Genomic DNA, 25,064 nt, shown 5'->3' on the forward strand with positions numbered 1-25,064 from the left:
ATATATATAGAGAATAATGGGAATATCATTAGCTACTTAGATGGGGGTGGGGTGGGAGGGGGGTGTATTGGGGTTCTTGGTGGTGGAACGGGTGCACTGGTGAAGGGATGGTGGTTTAATCAGTATTTGACTGTGACTTAAACCTGAAAGCTTTGTATTTTTTTCTTGTTTTCACGGTGGTTCAATAAAATATTTCTTTAAAAAAAAATAAAAAAAAAAGAAGTGGCCAAAGGACAATTGTGGAGGGTCTTGGTCACTTGATGGCGGTGAAGAAGCAGTAACTTTGTATATCAAAACCATAAAAGTTAACACTATTGTAACCATGTTACCTAGATGGCAATAAATTTAAAATAAATGTAACTACTATAATATTGGGTGTTTGCCTTGCACGCGGCTGACCTGGGTTCGATTCCTTTGTCCCTCTCGGAGAGCCCAGCAAGCTACTGAGAGTATCCCGCCTGCACGGCAGAACCTGGCAAGCTACCTGTGGCATATTCGATAAGCCAAAAAACAGTAACAACAAGTCTCACAATGGAGAGGTTACTGTTGCCCGCTCGAGCAAATCGATGAACAACAGAACAACAGTGCTACTATAATATAGTTGACATTCAAACAAGCAGCTTATTCTATCTAAAATCAAAGGAGTATCGATTCCTGCAGATAGCTTCACATATCAATGGCTAGAGGGAATTACCTGGAGGGAAAGGAAGGGAGACCCAGAGTTTGATATGAAGGGAGAGATGGGAACGCAAGGTGAAGAGCTGTAATACCTGAATGTGTCTGGTACAGGAAGAGATCCTGTTTAGCACTGATCAGCCATGCAGTCTTATCAACCATTGACCTTCAAAAAAATAAAAGTCAGAGTTTGTTTTGGATGAAAATAACATCTGGGCTTGCATCTCTTCCAAGAAAGGCAGGATTGTTTTTGTTTCCTTCCTGCAAGGAAACTCATGAAACAGTCTGTTGTGATTTTTCACAACAGTTTAGATATCAGTCCCCCTGAGAAGGTGCAAGAGAAGGCTGGCAATGGGGCTGTTTGTATTTCAATCTAGAAAAGTATTCTCTGGAAATAACACCTACTTGAAAGAATGTCACAGCATGAACTAAAATGAAAAATGTGAATACGGCTGCTATTGAGCTGGACTATGATAGATGCTCAATAGATAAGACTCTTATTTCTTCCCCAAATAGAAAAGGAGAGAAAGCGATCACCTCCATGTACTAATGAAGTTGATGGCTTTGTGGCAGTATAATTGTCAGTGGTGTGTCCTCATCATCATAATGAAATAAATATCAGCCCGACAATGCACTTTTAAGGAAACCAGCTGGGGAAACGGACTTTTCAGAATGAGGAAAGGCATACAGAAACCCAGAAGATGAATTTATGTCTCCACAGATCAACAGTGTTTGAGCCCTTTCTGTCCTGAAGAAGGCATTTCCTGGAATTGTACAATGTAATCACACTATATATTATTTTAAGTTTACAGTCATATTATAAGATTGCTTCAGGGCTGGAGCGATAGCACAGCGGGTAGGGCATTTGCCTTGCATACAGCTGACCATTCGATTCCCAGCATCCCACATGATCCCCCAAGCATCGCCAGGAGTAATTCCTGAGTGCAGAGCCAGGACTAAACCCTGTGCTTCACTGGGTGTGACCCAAAAAGCAAAATAAAAAGAAAAAAAATTGCTTCAGAATCACCACATTGAAGCATTTATACCGCTTCAAGATGTGAGGGAGGGGCTGGAGGATTAGCACAGCGGGTAGGGCATTTGCCTTGCACGCAGCCAATCCGGATTTGATTCCCAGCATCCCATATGGTCCCCCGAGCACCACCAGGAGTAATTCCTGAGTGCAGAGCCAGGAGTGACCCCTGAGCATCGCTGGGTGTGACCCAAAAAGCAAAAAAAAAAAAAAAAAAGGTGTGAGGGAAGGACAAAATTGTATTCACCCTCCTTATGCATCATTATCCTGAAATTTTCCATTTGAAATTTCTCATTATCAAAGTATAGAGAAAGTAAGATGAGAGAAAAGACAATCTAAGGCGAAGATAAATTTGCTTCCTCTCTACTACTTACTTTCCTTTGTTAAATACTGAGAAGCTTACATTCTGGGAGCCTGTAACAAAAAGAAAGACAATACTAGAGGAACCTGTATGTATAACTTTGGCAAGCATGAGACCGTATACCAAAGGGTTGCAGACATCGCCATCACCACCCACACCTGTGATTTTCTTAATGGTGTTCAAAACAGACATCACCCAGATTTGCGCCATCAGCAACACAGCTTCCCAATAGTGAGAGAGCAAATGCTCTTTCACAAAATGAAGATTGGAGTTAGACTGCACATAATAAATCCTACTCCATAGGTGACTGAATTCAATGCTGTCACCTGTAGAGCAAAATAAGGTTACCAAACTTACAGATTTACTGTATGAATAAAATTAGTTTATACTTTGGGAGCTTCAGATCATATTTTTTAGGACATTCTCGACAAATGCTTGTTAGCATTATCATCCTCTTGAGAAGCAACTCTTACACTTAACATTGCTATTTATTTTTTTCAATCAGAGAAAAGTAAATGGATAAGTCTCAAGATTTTGCTAATCCTTGATTTCAAAGTGGTAGAGCACATGTCTGGCATGTGTAAAGTCCTGGGTTCAATTCCCAGCACTGCACGAACCACAGGGCTACAGGGTACGGCCCTGAAGACCCCCTGAAGAGTGCCAGGGTGATGCTAGTGGTCCCTATCACTAGAGAAGTAGAGCAATGTCATATCCTCAAGTTCTCATGTTGAAACTTTCAGCACAGCTCAGCCCATGTTGGCCCAGTTGAAATGCTCTCTGAGCCTCCTGCACATTATTTTTAGAGAATGTTCCACCCCTCCCAAAACCCTTGTTACTTCTCAAGCAGACCTATATAGTTGCCTTCCACGCGGCACTGCAGAATCCCAAGACCATGGTATTCCTGAATAGGGTAACTAGGGAAAAAAACAAAAATTAAAAGTGAAAATCCCAAGACAATGGAGGTCAGCAGTTTCATGTCTTTAGACAGGAGAATAAAAACTCTAGCAAAAAATGCAATAAAATGCAAACTCTCAAGAGAAAATAAGTAGAAAATAAACATGTAATAAAATCATGGTACAAATAATCAGGATAGTAGTGACTAGAGTTACCATCAAAACATGTACCGCCAGTCTAACCCATGGTGTGATATACAAGATTTAACTGGTCCTAACCCCCATTCGCTCCTTTCTTTCCAATATCTGTTTTATGAGAAGGATAAAAACATGCTTATCCAAAAACTGAAAATTTATTAGCACATGTAAACTCCCCATAAAGGGCAATCCCAGCAAGTAAATTGAAGCCACTAGGAAGGAACCATATTATAAAACTTGGCTTGACGCATACTTACCCCAAAATTCAAAGTCATATAAAATTCTTAAGATAGCCTCACAGTAAGGTTACCAGTGCTGAGTCATATGAAACTCAACAATGTCGGTTATCTGAACTGTGAGCATGTAGATACTCAGACACAATGCCTAATTGCATAAATCATAATTAATTTTAAAAACAAAAACCAAGCAAGGAGATAGATGTTATAAAATGATAACAAACCCATTTAGTATGGTAACAGAACTGACAATAATACCAAATAGGAGTGTAATCATGAGATCAAGGCTATAAACAGTACCCAGAGCATACAAGGGGATGCCCAGGGGTGACCTCTGAGCACAGAGCCAGAAGTAAGCCCTGAACACTTGAATCAGAAGTTAGGTCTTTTCCAGAAAGATAAATATAAAGAAGTCAACAGTTACAGGTGAATCATATTTTCAAAGCAGGCATGTGAGAGCACGTATCCACTACATTACATTTCAGTAGCAGAATCTAAAAACATACATGTTGGCAAGAATAACACTCACCTACTTCCTGTCTGCCTGTTTATATAAGAGCATGGAGTGACCCATCCATCTCCTTGGGCTTCCAGAATCAATGGGCTGGATTTAAATAAATAAATAAATAAATAAATAAATAAATAAATAAATAAATAAATAAATAAATAAAAAGAAGAAACAAAGACACAAGACAATTCTGCACTATTCTCAGCAAATATTTCTGGCAAAACACAAAGAAAACATTGTTAGAATTTACCAGGTCCGGTGATTGCAGAAGGCTGTTCCCTGAAAAGATGGTGAAACAAATTCTCAAGCTGGTGGTTCAAAGTCACACTTCACACTAGAGAGGAGGCATTTCCCCTTTCCCAGAAAGTCTTCAACACCACATCGGTTGTCTCAGATCCCCATTACTGCTGGTCACTGTGTCTTTGTTGCCCCCTTATACCTAGGCCCAAGGCTGATACAGGACCACATCATGACATGGAATATTGTCAAGAATGTGCTTGGGATTTCTCTCCTCCACAGAAAGGATCTTAATTTCAGGTTGACTATCGATTGTTGAGAAGTGGTCCTGAGAATAGTAATCATATTTTTACTAACTAACATCAAACCAATACCATGGAACAGGAGACGCATCTCCATCCTGTCCAGGGGTGAGAGGGAAATTAAGCAGTTGAGAAAAATAGTGAGACTATGTTCCTACAACCTTATAAATCCTCCCTATAATTTCTTCCTGTGTTTGACACTCAGAGTTGCTCAATTTCCCATAAACATCACAATACCAATATTTTCCTTAGTGTTCTCTCTCCCTGGCATTGATGATTGACTGAGAACTACTCTCCATGGAAAAAGTCTCCAGTGAAAAAAGTTATGTTGACCATCTGAATCATTCCAGTGAACATTAAAAACTTAATGGCTTTCAGTACCTTTCCCCACATTTTTCTCCAGTCATACCAACAGAACTTATAAGTGTACAAATGGATAGCAACTAAACCAGGAAGTTATAAAGGTCTCTCTTTGGGGCCTATTTTATAAATAATTTATTTCAGCCTGCAAAACAAGGGGGAGAAGAGGAAGAATCAAAAAGGAAAAACCACAGATGCAATTACAGTACAATTCACACGGAGCCCAGAGTGACTGAGTTGTCAGTAAATAAATGGACCGACTTAATCGACCAGTTGCAATTACATTAACAAAGTTTGCTGAAGCCCAGCTCACCAGGGACTATAAACTGCAAAGAGGAAAAGAGAGATTCTGTGCCAACTGCTTGCAATTTATTGCTATTGGGAAGCCAGTCCCAGGAAGCAATCCAGAGTGTTTGTAACTAATTCCACACAGCAAGAAACCCATGCTTACCTATCAATGTACTCAGCATCCAAATCAAAAGTTTCCAATCTTCCTGTCATAATCCGACCATACACATGGATTATTTTTCCTGTTTTGGAAGGTTTAAATAGTGTTTAACATACACGTGTCAGGTGATAGTACAGTGAGTAGGGCACTTGCTTTGCACACAATCAACTGCATTCCTTATGGTCCCCAGAGCCCCACCAGGAGCATAGAATCAGGAGACCAGGAGTAACACTTGAATGCTGCAAGGTGTTCCCCCCCCAAAAAAACCAAAAAGTTTGAATATACAGATGTATCCCTGATTTTCAAATTTTTTTACATCTTTTCACTTTTACAAAGGACCTATATTAAGTACCTGTTTTCATTAACCCAAAGAAATATAGACAGGATTATCACTATAACAATAAAATTCAAAACACAAAACCAGCACTCAGCATGTTTCACAATAGTTATTTTGGATTGGAGCGATAGCACAGAGAGTAGAGTGTTTGCCTTGCACATGGCCGACCTGGATTCAATTCCTCAGTCCCTCTCAGAGAACCCGGCAAGCTACCGAGAGTATCCCGCCTACATGGCAGAGCCTGGCAAGCTACCCGTGGCATATTCAATACGCCAAAAACAGTAACAACAAGTCTCACAATGGAGACATTACTGGTGCCCGATCAAGCAAATTGATGAACAATGGGACAACAGACAGACATTTTTTATTATTATTTTTTATCAAATCACCATGAGATACAGTTACAAAGCTTTCATGTTTGAATTTCAGTCATACAATGATCAAACACCCATTTCTCCACCAGTGTACATTTTCTACCACTCATGTCCCAGTATTCCCCCTGCCTCTATAGCAAACAATTCCCCCCATATTTTCTCTCTACTTTTGGGTGTTATGATTTGCAATACAGATACTGAGAGGCTATCATGTTTAATCTTTTATCTACTTTCAGCACGCATCTCTATTTCAAACAATTCCTCCTACCATCATTGACTTAGTGATCCCTTCTCTATTCCAGCTGCCTTCTACCCCAGCTCATGAGACAGGCTTCCAACTACAAAGCAATATTCCTGGCCCTGTCTCTACTATCCTTGGGTGTCAGTCTCATATTATGTTATTTTATATTCCACAAATGAGTGCAGTCATTCTGTCTATCCCTCTCTTTCTAACTCACTTCACTCATCATGATACTCTCCAAAACCATCTAAGTATAAACAAATTTCATAACTTCATCTTTCCTAACAGCTAAATAGTATTCCATTGTGTGGATATACCAAAGTGTTTTTTAACCAGTCATCTGTTCTTGGGCGTTCGGATTGTTTCCAGAATCTGGCAACAATAGTTATTTTAGAGGTAACATGCACTACAAAGAGGAAGAATGGTACCCCTAAGTTTGTTCCCCAAAAATTTACCCCAAATTCATATGACTTGGGTATTTATCATATGTCTGCAAATCAATGCTATTTTAGGCCCTGTGTGTCATTTGGTATGATCTAGGACATATTTATATTTATGGGAATGCTCAAAATTTTTTCAACATAAATTCATAATTGCTTCTTTGACTTACCCCATATTTAAACCTCTGCATGAGAATCATGTAGTTAGCTCAAACCTTGTAGCACTGTAGCACTGTCGTCCCGTTGTTCAACGATTTGCTCAAGCAGGCACCAGTAATGTCTCCATTGTGAGACTTGTTGTTACTGTTTTTGGTATATCAAATATGCCACAGGTAGCTTGCCAGGCTCTGCCATGCGGGAGAGATACTCTCAGTAGCTTGCCAGGCTCTTTGAGAGGGGTGGAGGAATCGAACCCAGGTCGGTCAGTTGCGTGCAAGGCAAACGCCCTATCCACTGTGCTATCACTCCAGCCCAGCTCAAACCGTATTATTTTTATTTAGTTTTGAGATTTGGGACATACTCCATGTTGCTCAAGGATCAGTCCTGGTGGGCTCAGGGGACCATAAGGGGTGCCAGGGATAGAACCCAGGTTGGCCACATGGAAGCCCTGCCTACTATACTATCTTTCTGGCTTCCTATTGGCTCAAACTTTAAATGTAAAACATAACTGTATTTTTGGTTGCATCTCTTCAAGGTAGCCAAATCTGTCATTATTCAGACTATTGGCTGCTTTTTATTAACTGCTCATAAAGGAAGAATAACAGTACGATCCATCCAGGAATCAGTATAACACATACCAAAAATTAAATAATCAATTAGTGCATCATAAATGAAATCAGCTATGTACACAACAAAGAGGAATTAATGGGTCTTCCTCACATTCCAGAAAAAAAGAGGATTTCAAGGGGGAGAAATTGATTTCCACAAAGCCTGTTCTACTCTCAACTGTGTTCAGTCCATTAAGTGTGGAATTGAATGTGCCTTGAGGTGCTCTGTATTTCAGGAAACTTTCCTCAGGATACTTCCTAATATGCACATATGAGGAGGATCAGATTGTGTGATTTCTATGATTATTCAGTGATACTAAAAATTTTCCTTATAGCAGCACACAAAAAAGGTAAATGTCGTGGGTCATCAAAATGGACAGGATGTGAGGGGGGAAGCAAACAATAGTAACATAGTTAATGGTTTAAAAGATAGACAACTTATATTTCACTCACTCAACAAAATGCTCATGTTCAGCAAAAAAGAAAAAATTAGTTATCATCGAATAGTTGGTATTTGCTGACTCCCCTGATAAATGGCTGAATTCTTGACTAAGTCTCTTCCGTATGACTTGCAGGGATTTCCAATGAGTAGCAAGTTTTTTTTTTTAATTGCCTTTAGCTTGAGTAGAATGAGGATGCATTCATCAGAAATTCCCTTCCAGCAAGATAAGGTCTCAAGTCTATCCCCAATCCTCTCTGCTCTAGTTAGAAAAGAAATCCAACTAGATTTCTCTGAAAGAGTTTGGGGACCTTATTAGATTCTACCTGAGCTGCTTTTCCTCAGAGTTGAAAAAGATCTAAATTCAGTCTATGTAACTGCATGGGATGAAATATTAAGCAAGCACAGCACAGCAAGGTGATGTAGTTAAAGTTCAGCACACAATCTCCCAACCTGGAAACATGTCTTCCAAAAAATCAGAAGATTTAACCGTCAGTGCTCAAATCTTCCAGCCTTACCATTTCTGCTGAACAATGAGAGAGGTCTTAGCTAATGAGGCAAAAGCTGCACTTGGGAAATGGGCACCTCTGGGGTTCATGAGGTCACTGTGTTCAGGTGACAGGGAATCTCTCTATGGCTATATGTGAGACCATGAATGCACATTACCCAGAAAGGTTTCCCTTCAATCTATGCCTGTGTTTGAGCAGTATAAAGTGACTCCTCTGTACCATACAACTGAAACTTTCAGGAATTATAACAGCCATTTTCAGACCAGTGGGTAAAAAGAAAGAAAACCTACAGGACTGGGGAAAGTTCCCAGCCACCAAGGGCCATTTAAGTAGTTATAGCATCGTTCCTGGGCCGTACAATGCAAGCAGCCAACAAGAATGCTTTTTCAAGCCTTATTTGATAATAAAGGTCATCAGATTTGAGAGAATCATGAGTCTAAAGCCCTCTACTACTGCTGAACTCTGAAAAACTAATTTCCTTTTATTTCTAGAAGGCTGAATTATCAACCTACTGACTTGAGTAAGATGACATCTAGCACCAATGGGCATAAGTTTTTAAGACTGGTGCTAAGATATAGAAATGGGGAATTGTTGAGTTTCTCAACAAAGAGGCTTAGAAACTTCTATAACAGAACAGGGGGCTATAGGGGTGGACAGAGGGATTGGGGTGGGGGTGGGGCGGAGAAGGAATCCTGTATCACAATAAAGGATTGGAAATCACCTATCAACATTCAACTGCTCTTAAACATCCTCTCTCCTCCCCCCCCCCACCTCCTCCCATATCACAGTCTGCTGCCTTAGGCAGGCTTCTCCAATAAACTCAGTGTAATGATCTGGAAAGTGATTTCGAAGATACAGCTGTATGGTCCCTGCCCAGAAGAACCACTCCTACCAGACCGGACACCAATCATTCCCCCCAGAAGGTGGAGAACTCAGTCTTGGTGGGAGAAACAGACTTGATAGATCTGGGTGCCAGCAGACATCCTATTCCACATCTCAACTGCTGTCACCTTCCTTACCTTTTGCCCTACCAGGACTCTGCCATCTAAAAGAAACTTCTTAATACCTGAGCACCAGGGAAAGTTGGATAACCATGTGTTAGAAACTCAAGCTGGATCCATACCTTACACCTCACATAAAAGTCAACTCAAAGTGGATCAAGGCCTTTGAAATCTGACTAGAAACTATAAAGCATATTGAGGAAAACAGAGGCAGAACACTTGAAGATTTGAAGATTTGGACCTCAAAGTTGCCTTCAATGATCTGATACCACAGGCAAAGGCAACAAAATCAAAAATAAATGAATGGGACTACATAGAGTTAAAGAGCTCCTGCATGGCAAAAAGAAAAAAGAAATAAAAAAAAAACCCATGAGCTAAAACTTAAAAAGACTAATTGAATGGGAAAAAAAATATATTTGTATTCAACACATCAGATAAAGGTTTGATGTCCAGTCCAGGATATATGTAGTACAAACAAAGATAAACCAAAATAAATAAATAAATAAATTCAAAAACCCTATCAACAAATGGGAAGAGGAAATGAATAGAGACTTAACAAAGAAAGCAGCTAGGTAGCCAGTAGGTACATGGAAGAATGCTCAGCATCACTTATCAGAGAAACCCAAATCAAGATAACAAGGAAATACCATCTCACATCAGCTACCCTAGTGATATGAGTCAGGGGTATCTCCATAGATCCAACACACAGATTCAACAGAACTGAAAACACTTGATTTAAGCTGCAACCAGTGAAAGTTTGTAATGTGCCTGTCAAGTTGACAAGCAGGGGTGGGGTGAGAGTTGGGGCAGAGAGGGAACAGTGATAGAGGGAACTTGATACTGGTGGAGGGATTGATGTTAAACTATTATCTGCCTGATAGAGAAGGGAGCACCAAGTGAAGGATGTTGGGAGAACCCAGTCGGGTTGAAAGACCAGCGTGCCGAAAGTAGACTACAGACAGAACACAATGGCTACTCAATACCTCTATTGCAAACCACAACACCCAAAAGGAGAGAAAACAAAAGGGAATGCCCTGCCGCAGTGGTGAGGTGGGGTGGTGGGAAATGGGGTGGGAGTGGTGGGAGCGATACTGGGAACACTAATGGAGGAGAATGGGCACTGGTGGAGGGATGTAAATGATCACTGTATGACTGAAATGCAAACACAAAAGTTCTTAAGTTTGTAACTGTACCTGACGGTGATACACTAATGAAATAAATAAGTAAATAGAAACTAGTATCTGCCTAAAACTCAGTAATCAGTAGCACTGTAGCACCGTCGTCCAGTTGTTCATTAATTTGCTCGAGCGGGTACCAGTAACGTCTCCATTGTGAGACTTGTTACTGTTTTTGGCATATCAAATATGCCACGAGTAGCTTGCCAGGCTCTGCCATGCGGGACGGATACTCTCATTAGCTTGTCGGGCTTTCTGAGAGGGACGGAGGAACCAACAATTAGTAACTTTATAAATTATTGCTCTTTAATAAGCATTTTAAAAATTAAATTAAAAATATCAGAGCACCAGGGACTCTGATTTCTGCATGCAATTTTTCACAGGCCACATCTCTTTTTAATAAAAAAATGCTCCTGTCTTGATTATTCAGAGCACAAGAAATTGAGACCAGGTCTATGAGTAACCCACACTAATAAGATTATGTCATGTTATATTCCTTTGGATATAATTGATTCACATACACATAAAATCTGTATCTGTATAACCTCCCCTCACACCCAAATGGACAATTTTCAATAATGTAGATATTTGTTTTGACATTTGTGAGCAGTCATGTCATTCCCAACAACTAGGTCACAGTTTATGCATTTAGACACAACTGACACACATAAAAATTTAGCAACATATGTTCCCATACATACACTATTCTGGAAATCCCGAACAAATGGAAAACACAAAAGAGATAAAGGCATTTGCCAAGAACCCGACAGCCTTAATCCTCACTGTGTTTACTGCTTAGTTTTAACATAGATTTAGCAGTTCCTGAATCTATTTCTTAAATCTAATCTCTTCTCCTTTCATGTAAATCTCAGGGCTTTCTCTGCTAGACTCCTAGCCTTTTCAAATCTGTGTGCACTCTAACTCATAAACAACCTCCTAGGATAAAGATCAGGAGGATGGGCCTTCCAAATGTGTCCAGTGCTGCTCAAGACAGAACAAAATGTCAGAAAAGTGGACCCATCTAACTGCCGGGTTTAAATCTCAGCTTTCTCCTTGTTAGTAATATGATGAGGCAAGTAAATGCATTATTAAACTTTTGATATTTTCTTTCCTTGTCTACAAAATGAAAATAACACTGGTTCTCATTTGTGTGTGTGTGTGTGTGTGTGTGTGTGTGTGTTTGAGGATTACAACAAGATAATGTATGTCAAAAACTGAGAACAGAATCTGAATGACAGTGAAATTCAGTGAAGGTTTGTTTCTATGTAGTTGAGTATAAAGCTAAGAGCCAAGAGGATTTCTTTTTCTTTGGTTTTCTGGCAGCATCTGGCCTCTTTTTATTTTCATGTTTAAATTCCATTTGTTATCAGCAAAGTAATAGAACAAAAGTATCCAGAGGTGAAAGCAAACCAGGTCAGAAAGGAGCCAGAGGTGGACACTTGCTTCCAACATAGCAATCAGGTAAAAATTCATAAAAAAAAAAATAAGAAGCTAAATTTCCCATTTATAAAGATCTTGTCACTTGTCACTTTTCATCCTGTTGATCTTTGATTTGCTCAAGCGGGCCCCAGTAATGTCTCCGTTTGTCCCTGTCACGTGCTAGTGTAGTATAAAGACCACCCACCTGTATAGAAGGGTTTTCAATACTTTGACAGAGGGAGGCCGAATTATTCCTGTGTTGTTAGATTCCTTACCTGGAATTCCACTTGATGGGTTCACTTGGTGAACAATGGGAGTTTGTGCCCTGGAAAACTTTAAAAATATGATCACAAGTGAGCATTTCATTGTGAGAATTTCACACAAATATGAGAAGTACAAGCCAGGGGAGTTGGGCATTTGCCATGCTTATGGAGACCCAGGTTTGATCCCTGGTCCCCAGTATCCTATATGGTCATCTGAACCGGCCAGAAGTGTATAACTCATATTTCCTCAAATCTCCCTTGCATCAACTGGTTTTTATTTTCATAATATTTCTATGACGCTTGGATGATGGATATCATTAAGTTCTTCTATAGAGCATGTAAAAGGATGTAAAGGGAACTTGACGAAGACCATACAAATCACTTTATCCTGTACAACCACATAGTCCACACCTGTTTCAGTCTGTCCACCTGCCATTCCTAATGCAAAAAGGCAAGTTTCATTTTAGGATGCCAACTTCATTATTCCATTATTATATCTTGTATCATGATATTATATCATGAGGATTTTATCTTCTCGTAGGCAATAATTTGCTTGTTTTTATGTAAGAGGTTGTAATTTAAATTACTATCAGCCCACACTTTGGTTTGGATTAGCAAGCAACAAAAAAGTTAGAAGTTGGATGTTTCTCAGAAATATGGAGGGTGTCTATTGGGAGAAAAAGATTCCGATGATTCCAGGAATGAAAAACATTCTCTTGTCCAATTTTCAAGAAGGAAATGTCATTGATGTTTTCAGGTGTGGTGAGAACCTACAGAAGTCTGATAACGGTACTGTGGGTACAGCGCTTGCCTGGTACGTGTCCAACATGGGTTAGATCCCCAGCACTCTATGAATTCCCCTGAGCGTGCCAGAAATTATGCCCAAGTGCAGAATCAGGAGTAAACCTGAGCACCTCCGGGTATGACCCCCTAATTAAAAATAAATAAATAAATAGATAGATAAGTCTGATAACAGCACTCCAAAATCATCTTGCAATGCCTGCTCTCCATTTACATCATCTGCTATCTATCTGCTCCAGAAAAGCAGGGACATTGCATAACTTGATCATTATTGGGTCCTTGTGCATAACCTGATACAAAGATATTCACAGTTTTTGTGAATAATATCCCATCTACAAAGACTGATATACTACCTAACAGCAGAGGGGAAGCTAAGACAGTCTGGAAACTCTGTCACCCCTGTAGATATCTGGGTTAGTCAGAGATCAATGCATTTTAAAGTCAGGGCCGAGAAGATTATGGTGTGACCCAGGAACTAAAGACTCACCCAGTAAAAGACCTACTAGTCTTTCCTCCTGCTTCTCCTTCCCCCAGTCTCCTTTTGATGCCTGAACATTTTATCCTCACCACTTAACCCTGCTTCCCATTTGCAAAACTAAAGATGGTGAGCTGGATTTTGTTTTCTGGTTTTTGTTTGTTTGAGTTCAGGGTTCTTTTGGTTTGAGGGAGTGTGTGTGGTGCAGTGGTGGGGGCCAGGGGCACTGTTATTTATTATTATCTTAACTTGGTCTGCTTCCAGCACCCTAGGACACAACCTTCCCAGGGGGCATACCATCAAAGCCCTCGTAAATCAACAGCCTTTATCAGACCTGTACAATCAATTGACATTTCAACAAAGTTAATGGCAGCTTGGCAAGTGGAGGCTTTGAAGTATTGATCTACAGGGCAGTGTAGTCTGCCAATAAGGCTGGTTTTCTTCCTCTACAAAGGAAAGAGTTAGAAAATAGTTCACATAAAAAAAAAAAACACAGTCAGGGGGCTCACAGTAAGAATGCTGTGACTTCACCAGCTCAGTAAGGTGTGATCTCACCAAAAGATACAGATCAATACATTCCACAAACACTTGTCACTTGCCAAGTATACCAGCCTCCCATCTCCCAGGGCCCTAGACCTTTGCTACTCCCCTGGGTCCTCATTTATACCATAGTCATTCCCATTAACACTTCATCTTCAGAGCCAAATGAAGCAGAGAGAACTCTGATTAGCATCCCTTTTCCCAGATGTTTAGAAACAGTAACAGATGCCATAAAGTCCACATCAAAAGAGTCTCTCAATTTCCAATATGAACTATCAGATCTACCACTCAGTGTGCGATCATTCTATCAAAGCTGTGGGGTGAATAGGGTGACTCCTTCATCACTCCCTCCTAGATACTCAGTGACTGGGCTTAGAGTTCAACCTCAAAAAAAGACTTCACTTGTTATTCTCTCTGAGCTCACACAGCATTAAAAAAAGAAAATTGTAACTTTCTAAGAGAAACAGGAAGGAAGGTGGTCACCCACTAAGGCTGAGATGTGACAAAGTGAAAAATTAATGAGCTTCCAAATCAAGCTTCCCACCTGCTGATCACTGAGCCCCAGCGGGGTCACTGGCAGCAAGATGAGGGCGAGGAGAAACTTCGGATTTGAGTGAGAAAGCCACCGCCACCAGCTGTTTGATAAACCTGTGGGTTGCTCAAACTTGTCAATGCCTGCAGCAGACGCTTTGGAGTGGACTGGCGGGATGGAATTAAATTTTAATACCCATGGTTCCCTGTCCCCAAACAAAGACACACAAGAGTTTTATTTAACTTGGAATGTCTCATTAACTGCAACCCCTGGTGATTTTTCATCAACTCACCAAGCCAGTTGAACCACTGAAGGACTTGTTTTTCTTTAATGTGCAATTTGGGGACATGTTTTTTTTTTTTTCCTCTTCGTGCCCCTTCCTTTACTTTCCCATCTTTAATAAGCAGGAAAACTACTCTCTGAGGTGAGGGGGACATCAAAACCAAAAAGCTATATGGTGATTTAGGAGCCTCCTCAGCCTTCTCTCTCTTCTGTTACATTCAGTGAGACAGTGTAGAGGTTGGAGGTGCGGGTGCTAACAAGAAGGAATGCTTTTTATTTCCCCTGTTTGCTACATATGTGCAGAAGCAAAATTCCAGGAAGTGGGATTCAGACTGGGAAGCAAGTTTGCTAAGTGTAAATGGACAGCAAATTCCAAACTTGAAAAGGGTATTGCCTATGTAAATGGTGGATCATGTCAGAGAAGAGTGAGAATGAAGATTTCCTCTCTAGAAGCACTAATTGGACTCTGATGAGAAGCTCTGATGGGAATCCAGTGGGAAATACCACCATGGCAGGGGCCACAGCCAAATCTGCCTTCTAGGAAGTCTAGGATTTACAGTTTTAGAGAACATTTCCTTGTAAAATAAATCTGAGAGGCTGGAGTAATAGCACAGAGGGTAGGGCATTTGCCTTGCACGCGACCAACCCGGGTTCAATTACCTGCATCCCATACGGTCCCCCAAGCACTGCCAGGAGAAATTCCTGAGTGCAGAGCCAGGAGTAACCCCTGCGCATCGCTGGGTGTGACTCCAAAAGCAAAAAATCTGAAATAAGCAGTGGACTGAAGCAAACATAAAATCAAACTATCACATGCATGTTGATTTTTAAAAATAAGTCAGACATTGGCTTATGGTCACACATACACATTCTCTCTCTCCACTCTTTCCACCTTCTTCTCCTTCCTTCCCCCCCTTTTTTTGCCCTATTTGAATTTGAAGAAGAATTCATCAATTCCCTTTCAATCTGAGATGGGAAATCATCCATGAAACAGAGGGCCAAGTGAAAAATAGGTGCCTGAGTGCTTCACCAGCTGAGAGTAAGGATCATCGCAGCTATAAAATACAATACTGAGGGTTGGAACAATAGCACAGTGAGTTTGCCTTGCATGTGGCCAACCGGGTTGATTCCCAGCATCTCATATGGTCCCCTGTGCACCGCCAGGAGTAATTCCTGAGTGCAAATCCAGGAGTAACTCCTGTGCATCGCCAGGTGTGACATGAAAAGCAAAAAAAAAAAAATGCAAAACTGTTACCCAGGAGCTATCTGGGGGCTTCAGCTTCGGGTTTAGGTAAGAACTTGAGTCAGATGAAAGCCCTAGGAAAATTATTTTATCTCCATCAGTCTCAGCTTCCTAATCTATAAAAACATAATTATGGGGCTGGAGCAATAGCACAGCGGGTAGGGAATTTGCCTTGCCGCGGCTGACCCAGGTTTGATTCCCAGCATCCTATATGGTCCCCTGAGCACTGCTAGGAGTAATTCCTGAGTGCAAGAGACATATGTAGCCCCTGTGCATTGCTGGGTATGACCCAAAAAGAAAAAAATTTTAAAAAACACCCAGAATTATGATAACCAACCCCATAAACTAACCCCATAAATAATTAATGTTCATAAAGCCCTTAGCTAGAGACTAACATAGATTTTCTTATTGTCCATTAGTTGAGACCCTTCCCACCCAAGGATTTTTTTACCCTCTCAAACCAAGATTCTGGCGGTATTGCTAGATGAAGTTGCCTCACTTAGCAATTGTAATGGTATGTTGCTTCCTTGTCAATGGACCAGACAAGCACAGCTTTGGCCGCCTCAGCACTCACCTGGAAATAACAGCTGTCTTGTGGTCCTGAGCCTGCACTGCCTACCACCTGTCCCCCAGAGTTCACTTCCAGGTGGTACAGACCCTCGGGTGCACCAGAGGGCAGAGATCTGAGGACAGAAAGGAAAAATTTCTATGAGTCATAAGCCATGGACTGCCCAAACTAGCAATCCTATTTGGCCATTTCCAATTCCTTCCCTGTACTTAGAAAACAGAATATGCCAAGGATTTCTATATTTCAGTATTTACCTCCTAGATTCACTCATCCACAAAACTTTTACATTGGATCTTCAGCAAAAGAAGTGATGGTGTTTTTCACTGAAAATCACTAAAGTTTAAAATCTCTTATTCTGTTTCTCATAATCCTATATGTGTAGGACATGAAGACTATAAGAGAAATACAAGTACCAGATGATCTCACTCAGTGTTTATTAAGGACAAAAAACAAGCGATAGCACAGCGGGTAGGGCTTTTGCCTTGCATGCGATTCCCAGCATCCCACATAGTCTGCTGAGCACCACCAGGGATGATTCCTGAGTGCAGAGTCAGGAGTGACCCCTGTGCAACGCTGGGTGTGACCCAAAAAAGAAAAAAACACACAAGGGGATGGACAGCAGACAATGAAAACAAACACTTCTGGTTACAGAACTAGTTACAGACTCTGGTTACAGACCTGAGGCTCCCAAGGCCAGAGAGAGGTGTTAGGGAGGCAAAGAGTTTGAGCAGAAGGAACCCAGAGAGAGTGGTAGAAGGTTACTGGGACTTTAGTGTTAAGTGGAGTATGGTAATACTGTAAATCTAAAACATAAATATAAAAAATGCCAAGTTATTTCAATAATTATGATTTTAATAATTATGATTGATAGTTATTATTTCAATAATTACTGTTGTTACCAACATTGCTTTATTTAGTATTTTATTTCAATAATAATGACCATGTAATTCCAATAATAACTTTTAGCAGCTGGCATAGAGAAGGGATCACTAAGTCAATGATGGTTGGAAGGATCGTTCCGGTTGGAGATGTGTGCCAAAAGTAGATAAAGGACCAAACATGAAAGCCTCTCAGCATCTGTATTGCAAACCATAATGCCCCAAAGTAGAGAGAGTATGGAGGAAATTGTCTTCCGCAGAGGTAGGGGAGGGTTGGGAAGTGGGGGGAAGGATACTGGAAAATGTGCACTGGTGGAGGGATGGATGTTTGATCATTGTATGACTGAAACTCAATGAAAGCTTTATCACTGCATCTCACGGTGATTCAGAAAATAAAAGAAAAAGAAAAAGAAAGAAAGAAAAATTGCTAATCTATCTAAAAAAATAATAACTATAAAAATTAATCTTAAACTGAAATCTTAAATCTTAAACCTACTGGTTTAAATAGGTAAAGAAACAAACATGATAAACTTTCAGTACCTCTATTGCAAACCATAATGCCCAAAAGGGGGGAGAGAGAGAGAGAGAGAGAGAGAGAGAGAGAGAGAGAGAGAGAGAGAGAGAGGGAGAGAGAGAGGGAGAGAGAGAGAGAGAGGGAGAGAGAGAGAGAGAGGTGCCTACCATAGAAGCAGGCTGGTGGGGGGAGAGTGGGTGTTGAGAGGGAAACTGGGGACATTGATAGTGTTTGGTAGTGGGAAATAAAACACTGGTGGAGGGACAGGTGATGGGACATTGTATGACTGAAACCCAACCCAGGAAAAGTTTTGCAACTGTGTATCTCATGGTGATTCAACAAAAATAAATAATTTAAAATAAATAAAATATGATAAATCTTTAAAAAAGAAAGAGTAGGAAAGCACTTTGATAGATAATCTAATCCTAGTTTCCTTTGAAATGAAATGACAGTTCCAGACAGATTGAGACATAGTATATGACAACACCACAAGATGAGGACACGCTAAGACTTGAATCCCACTTTTAATCTCAGGAATTGTATGACATTCTCCTATTGCCAAAAATAGAAAAGTATTTTACTTTGCAATCATCCAAGCAGTGCACAAACACTTCACATATCTTTCAAGAGAATCTTATACTTTCCCACATTTTGTTAAAAAGCTCAGCAACTTGTTTCTTTAAGTTTGCTATTCGTGGTGATTTTTTGTAAGTACAGGAATATGATGAATAAGAAACACTAGATTTGAAATTACCTCACCTCAAACTTTCTCACTTAAAATATTGTCCATGACAGTAGATTTAATTTTGCACTGCAACATCTTCTATGCTAAACACTAACTCTATGCAGTTATTGGCAACTAAAATTTGGTTAATCACATGTAAGATATAAGCCTGCTAGTATGCTTAGTAGATTTTGAAGGTTTGCTATGCAAAGATAGATATAAACTATTTCATTAATAATTTGTAAACTGAATGCATAAATTACATATTAAAACAATATGTTAAATACATTGTGTAAAACTTGTTAAAATTAATCTCACTTGCTTCTATCTATTTTTAATGTGATTTTTAGAAGAATTTAAACTATATTTATATTTTTATTTATATTTTTATTGAGCAGTGCTAACTTGTATGCTACAGTGCCTGTTTTGGCAAAAGATCACATGTCTTTATGTGGTAAATCTGCCATGCATTGTTAGAAACATGTACTTTTTCCACATTTGAATGTTAATTGAATTTAATATTCATATTCCAGCCAATAATTACATTTATGTAGGTAGTATTTCTTTTTCTTTAAAAAGGTGATAGGGGCTGGAGTGATAGCACAGCGGGTAGGGCGTTTGTCTTGTACGAGGCCAACCCGGGTTCAATTCCCAGCACCCCATATGGCCCCCTGAACACCGCCAGGAGTAATTTCTGAGTGCAAAGCCAGGAGTAACCCCTGTGCATCGCCAGGTGTGACCCCAAAAGCAAAAAAATAAAAAAGATGACAGAGGATCAGTGATGTGACTCAATGGCAAAATGTATACCTTACATGAACCCTGAGTTTGATCTTCAGTAGCAAAATATTCTTGTTTTAATTAAAAAAATAAAAGGTTTGATAGAAAAATCAAAGGCACATCTAAGAAGCATTCGTATGTTGGCACTGAGATAACGGAATATTAAATTTTCGGCATTTTGAGTTATTCCATAGCAAATTTTTATAGGATGATGCCTACATAAACCATAAAACTTAAGGGAAAATACAGAGTCAAGTTTTTAACCCAAGAACAGAACTATAAGGAGGTTCAGTTTCAACAGATGCCTATTGAGTCTGTGCTAAGTATGATAAGTGTTGGATATCATTGGTTTGTCCTTTCCCCCTTGCCACTAGGAGCTTAGGTTTATCAGTCACACCCATCAAAGTGCTCCCGAGTCACTCCCATTCCTTTGTTTATCTGTAACCACTTCTACCAGTTTTTCTGCTCTTCCTCTAATCAAACTCTGTTAATTGGTAAGGTCAGAATTTCCTAGGACACTGAACATTATAACATTGCCTTTCTCTCCTCTTTATGCCTTTTGAATAATTTACTTTAAAGCTATGTCTTTTTTGTATAGACACAAGAAGACAATATTATGTTTTTATAACTTGGGAATTAATTGGCCTCGAATGTTATTCCCTCCCAGGCATCTGCTTTCTCCACTTAAGCCTCAGTTGCCCTCAGTTCCTAGCACCCCAAAGTAGGGTCCCTGACGTGGGACGGGAAGGATCCAGAGCAAGCAGTGAGTTATGTGCTACCCTGGCATCGAGATGGGCCTGGCCAAAGTGCCTAATTCTTAACTATAAGTTAAGAGCTTGATCATAGACAAATGCTGTCATGATCCAATAGTAATTATGAGACTGGGACCCTGCCAGGGATAGGAAAGACTGATCTGGCCTGAGCACTGTAGTCTGAGATTGAGATGGCCCCAGGAGAGCAATTCTATAAGCTTTAATGCATCTCTTATTGTGTCCATACAAAATGATTAATATTATGAATTCTTATATGTTTGCTGGCTGAGGAGAAGAGAAACACATTCATGGGACTCTGTCCTTGGGTGGATCCTCCTGCTGAAAGAGAATTAAGTCCTAGGGGAAGCATCCCCTGAGGGAAAAGAACCTTACCCTATTGATGGTGACCACACCTACGTGTATGCCCCAGCCCCCTCATGCTGTGGAGATTTAACTAGGCTGTAAGAGTGGGTTGGGGGCCAGATCCACGGGGGCCAGATCCACAGATCGAGAGAGAGAGAGAATGAAGTAGGATGGGGGAGAAAGAAGTGGGAGGAGAGTACCAGAGGAGAGTGTATAGAGGGAAGATTGGAATAAACTGCAAGTGAGACCAACCATCTTGGCTCCGTTCGTTCCTTCACCTGCCTCGCCGCCCGCGCACCTTTCTTTTTATTTTTATTTTTACACAATAAGGACAGCAAGGGTAGATTAAGTATATCTTTCACCTTCAAAGCACTTAATTTATAAAGAAGATTCTGACAAATGGGCAACTGATGGAGATTAATAAGAGAAAGCACAAGATTGAAAATAGGGCTACTAAAGCTACTTGTGTTATTGTAAACTATGTCAGTATAAGTTACAAAAAACCCTCCTTTAGAAGGATGAACTGCATAAAAAAACTGAGGAGAAAGGATAATTCAATGGATGGGTGTGTGCTGTGTATTTGTCCACACACATACATAAATACTCTTTCTAGATGAATTGCTAAAAGGAGGTTCTCAAAGAGGTGTTACAACCCAAATTTCATTTTGTACTTCACCCGTTTAAAGAAAAAAACAATTACACTTATTTGGATATTTGAGGGAAAGATGGTATTAGCAATAGATATGTTTAGTTAGGATTTCAATCTACAGAGATCAAAGAGGGGAATGTCTTCCTCAAAGAGAAACCCAAAAATAAAGGAAATATCTTTTTTTTTTTAGCTGAAGACTTACTATTAAGTAGCAACTCTAAAATGCAAGTTGGAAGTGGACAGATAGATAGTACAGGAGTTAAGGTGTTTGTTTGCTTCGCTTGCAGCCAACCCCAAGCTTAATCTTGGCACCATATGGTCCCCCATCTAGGGGGTAATTCTGAGCACAGAGTCAGGAATAACCCATGTGCACTACCAGGCGTGGCCCAAAAACCCAAGAAATGAATAAAACACAAACCACAAAACATAAACTTCATAAATCAACAATTTATGAAGTCTTATAATCCTGTACAAATTTTTGAGTCTTATAATCCTGTACAAATCATAGCAAATGATTCTCAGCAAACGAACTGAGAACTAAAACAAACACATTTCAAATTGCTTTTAGGTTTTTGCACAATTAAGGCAATTACATCTATTTCAAAAGATAAGTATTCTTAATGACAAAATGTCATCACTTACTGAAATCTTAATAGCCATAGAACTCCTTGTTAAAAATAAAAGCAACACATGCTAGTCCCTCCTTACAAACATCTCAAAATTCATATCTGTACTAAAGCCCTTGAACCCCGATAAGAAACTTTTAAGAAGCATATTCTAATGCTACATTTTTTAAACTGCAGATAATGAATGGCAGGCACAGCAGTACTTGCTCTCACTTGTCTTGCAAAAATCCTGAGAAAAATAAAACCCTCATCCTGTCTGTTCTCATTCCCCATCAGTATACCTGGTCCTACACATCACGACTGGCAAATCCAAGAAGACAGGAGTGATATCACAGGGAATGCGCTGTGATGCAGGCTTAAACACACTGACCAGGTTTATCTCCAGCTGAGAGCCATTGGCAGGATAAAGGAGATCAGATTCCAGACCTAAACACAGAGAACAGGAAATCTCAGGCTTACAAGAGTTGTAATCCACAAAGACATCATAAAGAACATGGCCACATGGGGGCAATGTGAGACACTGAATCTGCTTGAGAATTCAATTAATATTTCTCACTTCCAAAGCCATTTATTTCTTTTATGGTATCTCACTTTTTAACCATATATATAAGCCCTCTCATTTATGAGTTTATTAAAAATATTTTTCTAATCAAGGCCCATTTATGTAAATCTGGGATGAGGGAGATCAGTTCTCAATTGTACCAGGTAAGCAGATCTAGGAGCATAAACCATCGTCTCAAAGGTCCCATATGTAGACAGACTGATCTGTATTTTTGTTATATCTCCTCTCAGCCTCTATTTTACACTAGTGCTTAGAGAAGGCAGAAAGCCAATGTTGCATATTTTTTGGTTGTAAAACACTTTTAGAGAAATAGGGGAAAGGAAAGAGGGAAAGAGTTACCCATTTAAGAGAGAAGGAGAACTTCTCCAGAATGGAGAGAACAGAATACAGTATCTCAGGTTGTGATGTGGGTGTTTCCTTAAGATAGAGAATAGCCAAAGATTCACACTCCTTAGAATTCTTTTTATCAACAAACAAGTAACTTGGATTTGTCAGACCCCAAACCCACCATCAAAAATTACTGTGATCCAAGTTCCTCCTGCAAGGCTGCCCTCTTCAGGTACGATTCGGAAACACGTGCAGGACACTACAAATAAGGAAAGATTGGTTTCAAAGGGAAATTGAAATCTACAGTTTCTCCAATACTACTGAAACAAAAGTTTGCATTAATTAGAATCTTCAAAAAGCTTAGCAAAGCACCAATTTCTGGGTACCATTATCAGAGTTTCTGATCCCGTAGGCCTGGGGGGTGGCTCCAGAATTTCCATTTCTTATGAGGGGCTACTGAACAGAAAACCTACAACCTCAGTACTCCTATTTTAAGGAAAGTTCTAACTGAATCTTCCTCTTAGGCATCCAAATCCCAATGTTCATCAAGACAATTCTGGATGTCAGTCTACTTCCTTTTGGAAGGGCCCTACAGATACATTTAGCCGCTATTTGAATCCCTAATATCTTTTTTTTACCACTCTTCAATCAGGTGGTTATATTTAATTGTAAAATCACCACTTATTTTTTGTATTTCCACTCCTCCCAAAGAAAGAAACTTCTAGAACTTTGTTTCAGTCCTGTTCAGTATACCTTCTTTAAATTTCCCTCTTTCGAAGACATAATTAGAAAGACTTCCCAAATCAATATAAAATTATCAATATTTTTTAACTTACCTTATTAGAGAAGAACTGAAACATGGGAAGAAGGAAGTGTTAAAATTTAAAAACAAATAGTATAGAGTTGGAATGAAAGTACAGCAGGTAAGGCATTTGCCTTGCATGCAGCCAACCTGGCTTCAATTCCCAGCAGTCCATATGGTCCCCTGAGCACCACCAGGAGTAATTCCTGAGTGCAGAGCCAGGAGTAACCAAAAAGCAAAAAATAAATAAATAAATAAATAAATAATTTCTTTTAAAAAAAGAATAGTATAGATTTCATAAGATATGTTAGACTGGGTTCCCAAATAGACGCCAACAGTCCAGTGTGACTTTACTTAGTCTCCAGTCTTGCAGAGGCCTCCATTCGTGCTTTGGCCAAAGAATAGACAGTTAAAGAAGGCTTTGTCTGCCATTGATTGCTTAAATAAGCTACTCCTTGGGGAAGACAAAGTTTAAAAAGAATTATATGGCTCAGAAAAGAATTTTTTTTATGAAGTTTAGAAGTAACAGCTGAGCAAGAGAAAAAAGCTAAGAACAATATATCTCAGAGAATAAACTTCACCACTTCCTCCCCAAACAATAATTTAAGCATCAATAAGCTTGTTCTTAAGGGAATCTATTGTATTCTCTCTTTGATTCCTTAAAAACACACCCCACTTACCAGTCATAAGCAGTATTTCAACACTTATCATCAAGATCAGACAAACAGACATCATATCCACTTAAGTCAATTGTCCCAACATTGCTTTGGCATCTTCAGTTTTAATTAGAGCAGCATATCACTGGTGCTTAATTTAAAAAATAAAAACGTACAATGTATTATTATATTTTGGCTCACCTTCTAGTTATTTTTAATGTTTAAACGTGTAATGCTGAGGAAGCAATACTGATACAACCCTCGAGTTTCCAAAGGACTTGTCATCTTTCTAAGCTGGTGAGAAAAGAATAATCTAAAACATGTACATAAAATCATCACTACTGAATCAACCTTGTCTCACAGACTTATTTTATCTGTCTTTAAGCTGTATAAATCATAGTAATCTTTTTTATTAAATTGTTGTTTAACAAAAGCTGAATTTTATTTTATAATTTAAGACACCAAAATGCTAGTCATTTTCAATTGGGAAGGCAGAAAATGGAAAATAAGTAGTTAGAGATTGCTGTCTTCTGCTTTATTCTGGACGATGTCAGTTATCCAAGTACAATCAACTGAAATAAAAGATGATAGATAGATAGATAGATAGATAGATAGATAGATAGATAGATAGATAGATAGATAGATAGATATCATATGTCATTGGGTTAATAAAGAATACTAAAGAGAATTCAGGGAGAAAGTTTTTGTCCTCAGAGCAAAGGGGAACAGGAGAAAAGTAACAAAGAAAAGAAATCTGAACCTTCCAAATGGCTTCTCTAACCC

General features: G+C 39.5%; 1 protein-coding gene across 1 annotated transcript in view; it reads right to left on the reverse strand.

Annotated features, from left to right (window-relative positions):
* The window catches only part of PKHD1 (PKHD1 ciliary IPT domain containing fibrocystin/polyductin), a 552,653-nt gene extending 528,296 nt beyond the window's left edge, over window positions 1-24,357 (reverse strand). Inside the window, exons 1-10 of the mRNA XM_055136692.1 lie at window positions 24,306-24,357; window positions 23,005-23,082; window positions 22,216-22,360; window positions 16,658-16,766; window positions 12,226-12,283; window positions 5,252-5,330; window positions 3,923-3,997; window positions 2,916-2,980; window positions 2,080-2,119; window positions 771-841 (exon numbers count right to left, since the gene is read on the reverse strand). Of these exons, the coding sequence (XP_054992667.1) occupies window positions 771-841; window positions 2,080-2,119; window positions 2,916-2,980; window positions 3,923-3,997; window positions 5,252-5,330; window positions 12,226-12,283; window positions 16,658-16,766; window positions 22,216-22,360; window positions 23,005-23,082; window positions 24,306-24,357 (772 nt within the window). The remainder of the gene's footprint in view (window positions 1-770; window positions 842-2,079; window positions 2,120-2,915; window positions 2,981-3,922; window positions 3,998-5,251; window positions 5,331-12,225; window positions 12,284-16,657; window positions 16,767-22,215; window positions 22,361-23,004; window positions 23,083-24,305) is intronic.
* Between the last annotated feature and the right edge of the window lie 707 nt (window positions 24,358-25,064).

This window comes from Sorex araneus, chromosome 4 (genome assembly GCF_027595985.1).
Source record: "Sorex araneus isolate mSorAra2 chromosome 4, mSorAra2.pri, whole genome shotgun sequence".
Lineage (NCBI taxonomy): Eukaryota > Metazoa > Chordata > Mammalia > Eulipotyphla > Soricidae > Sorex > Sorex araneus.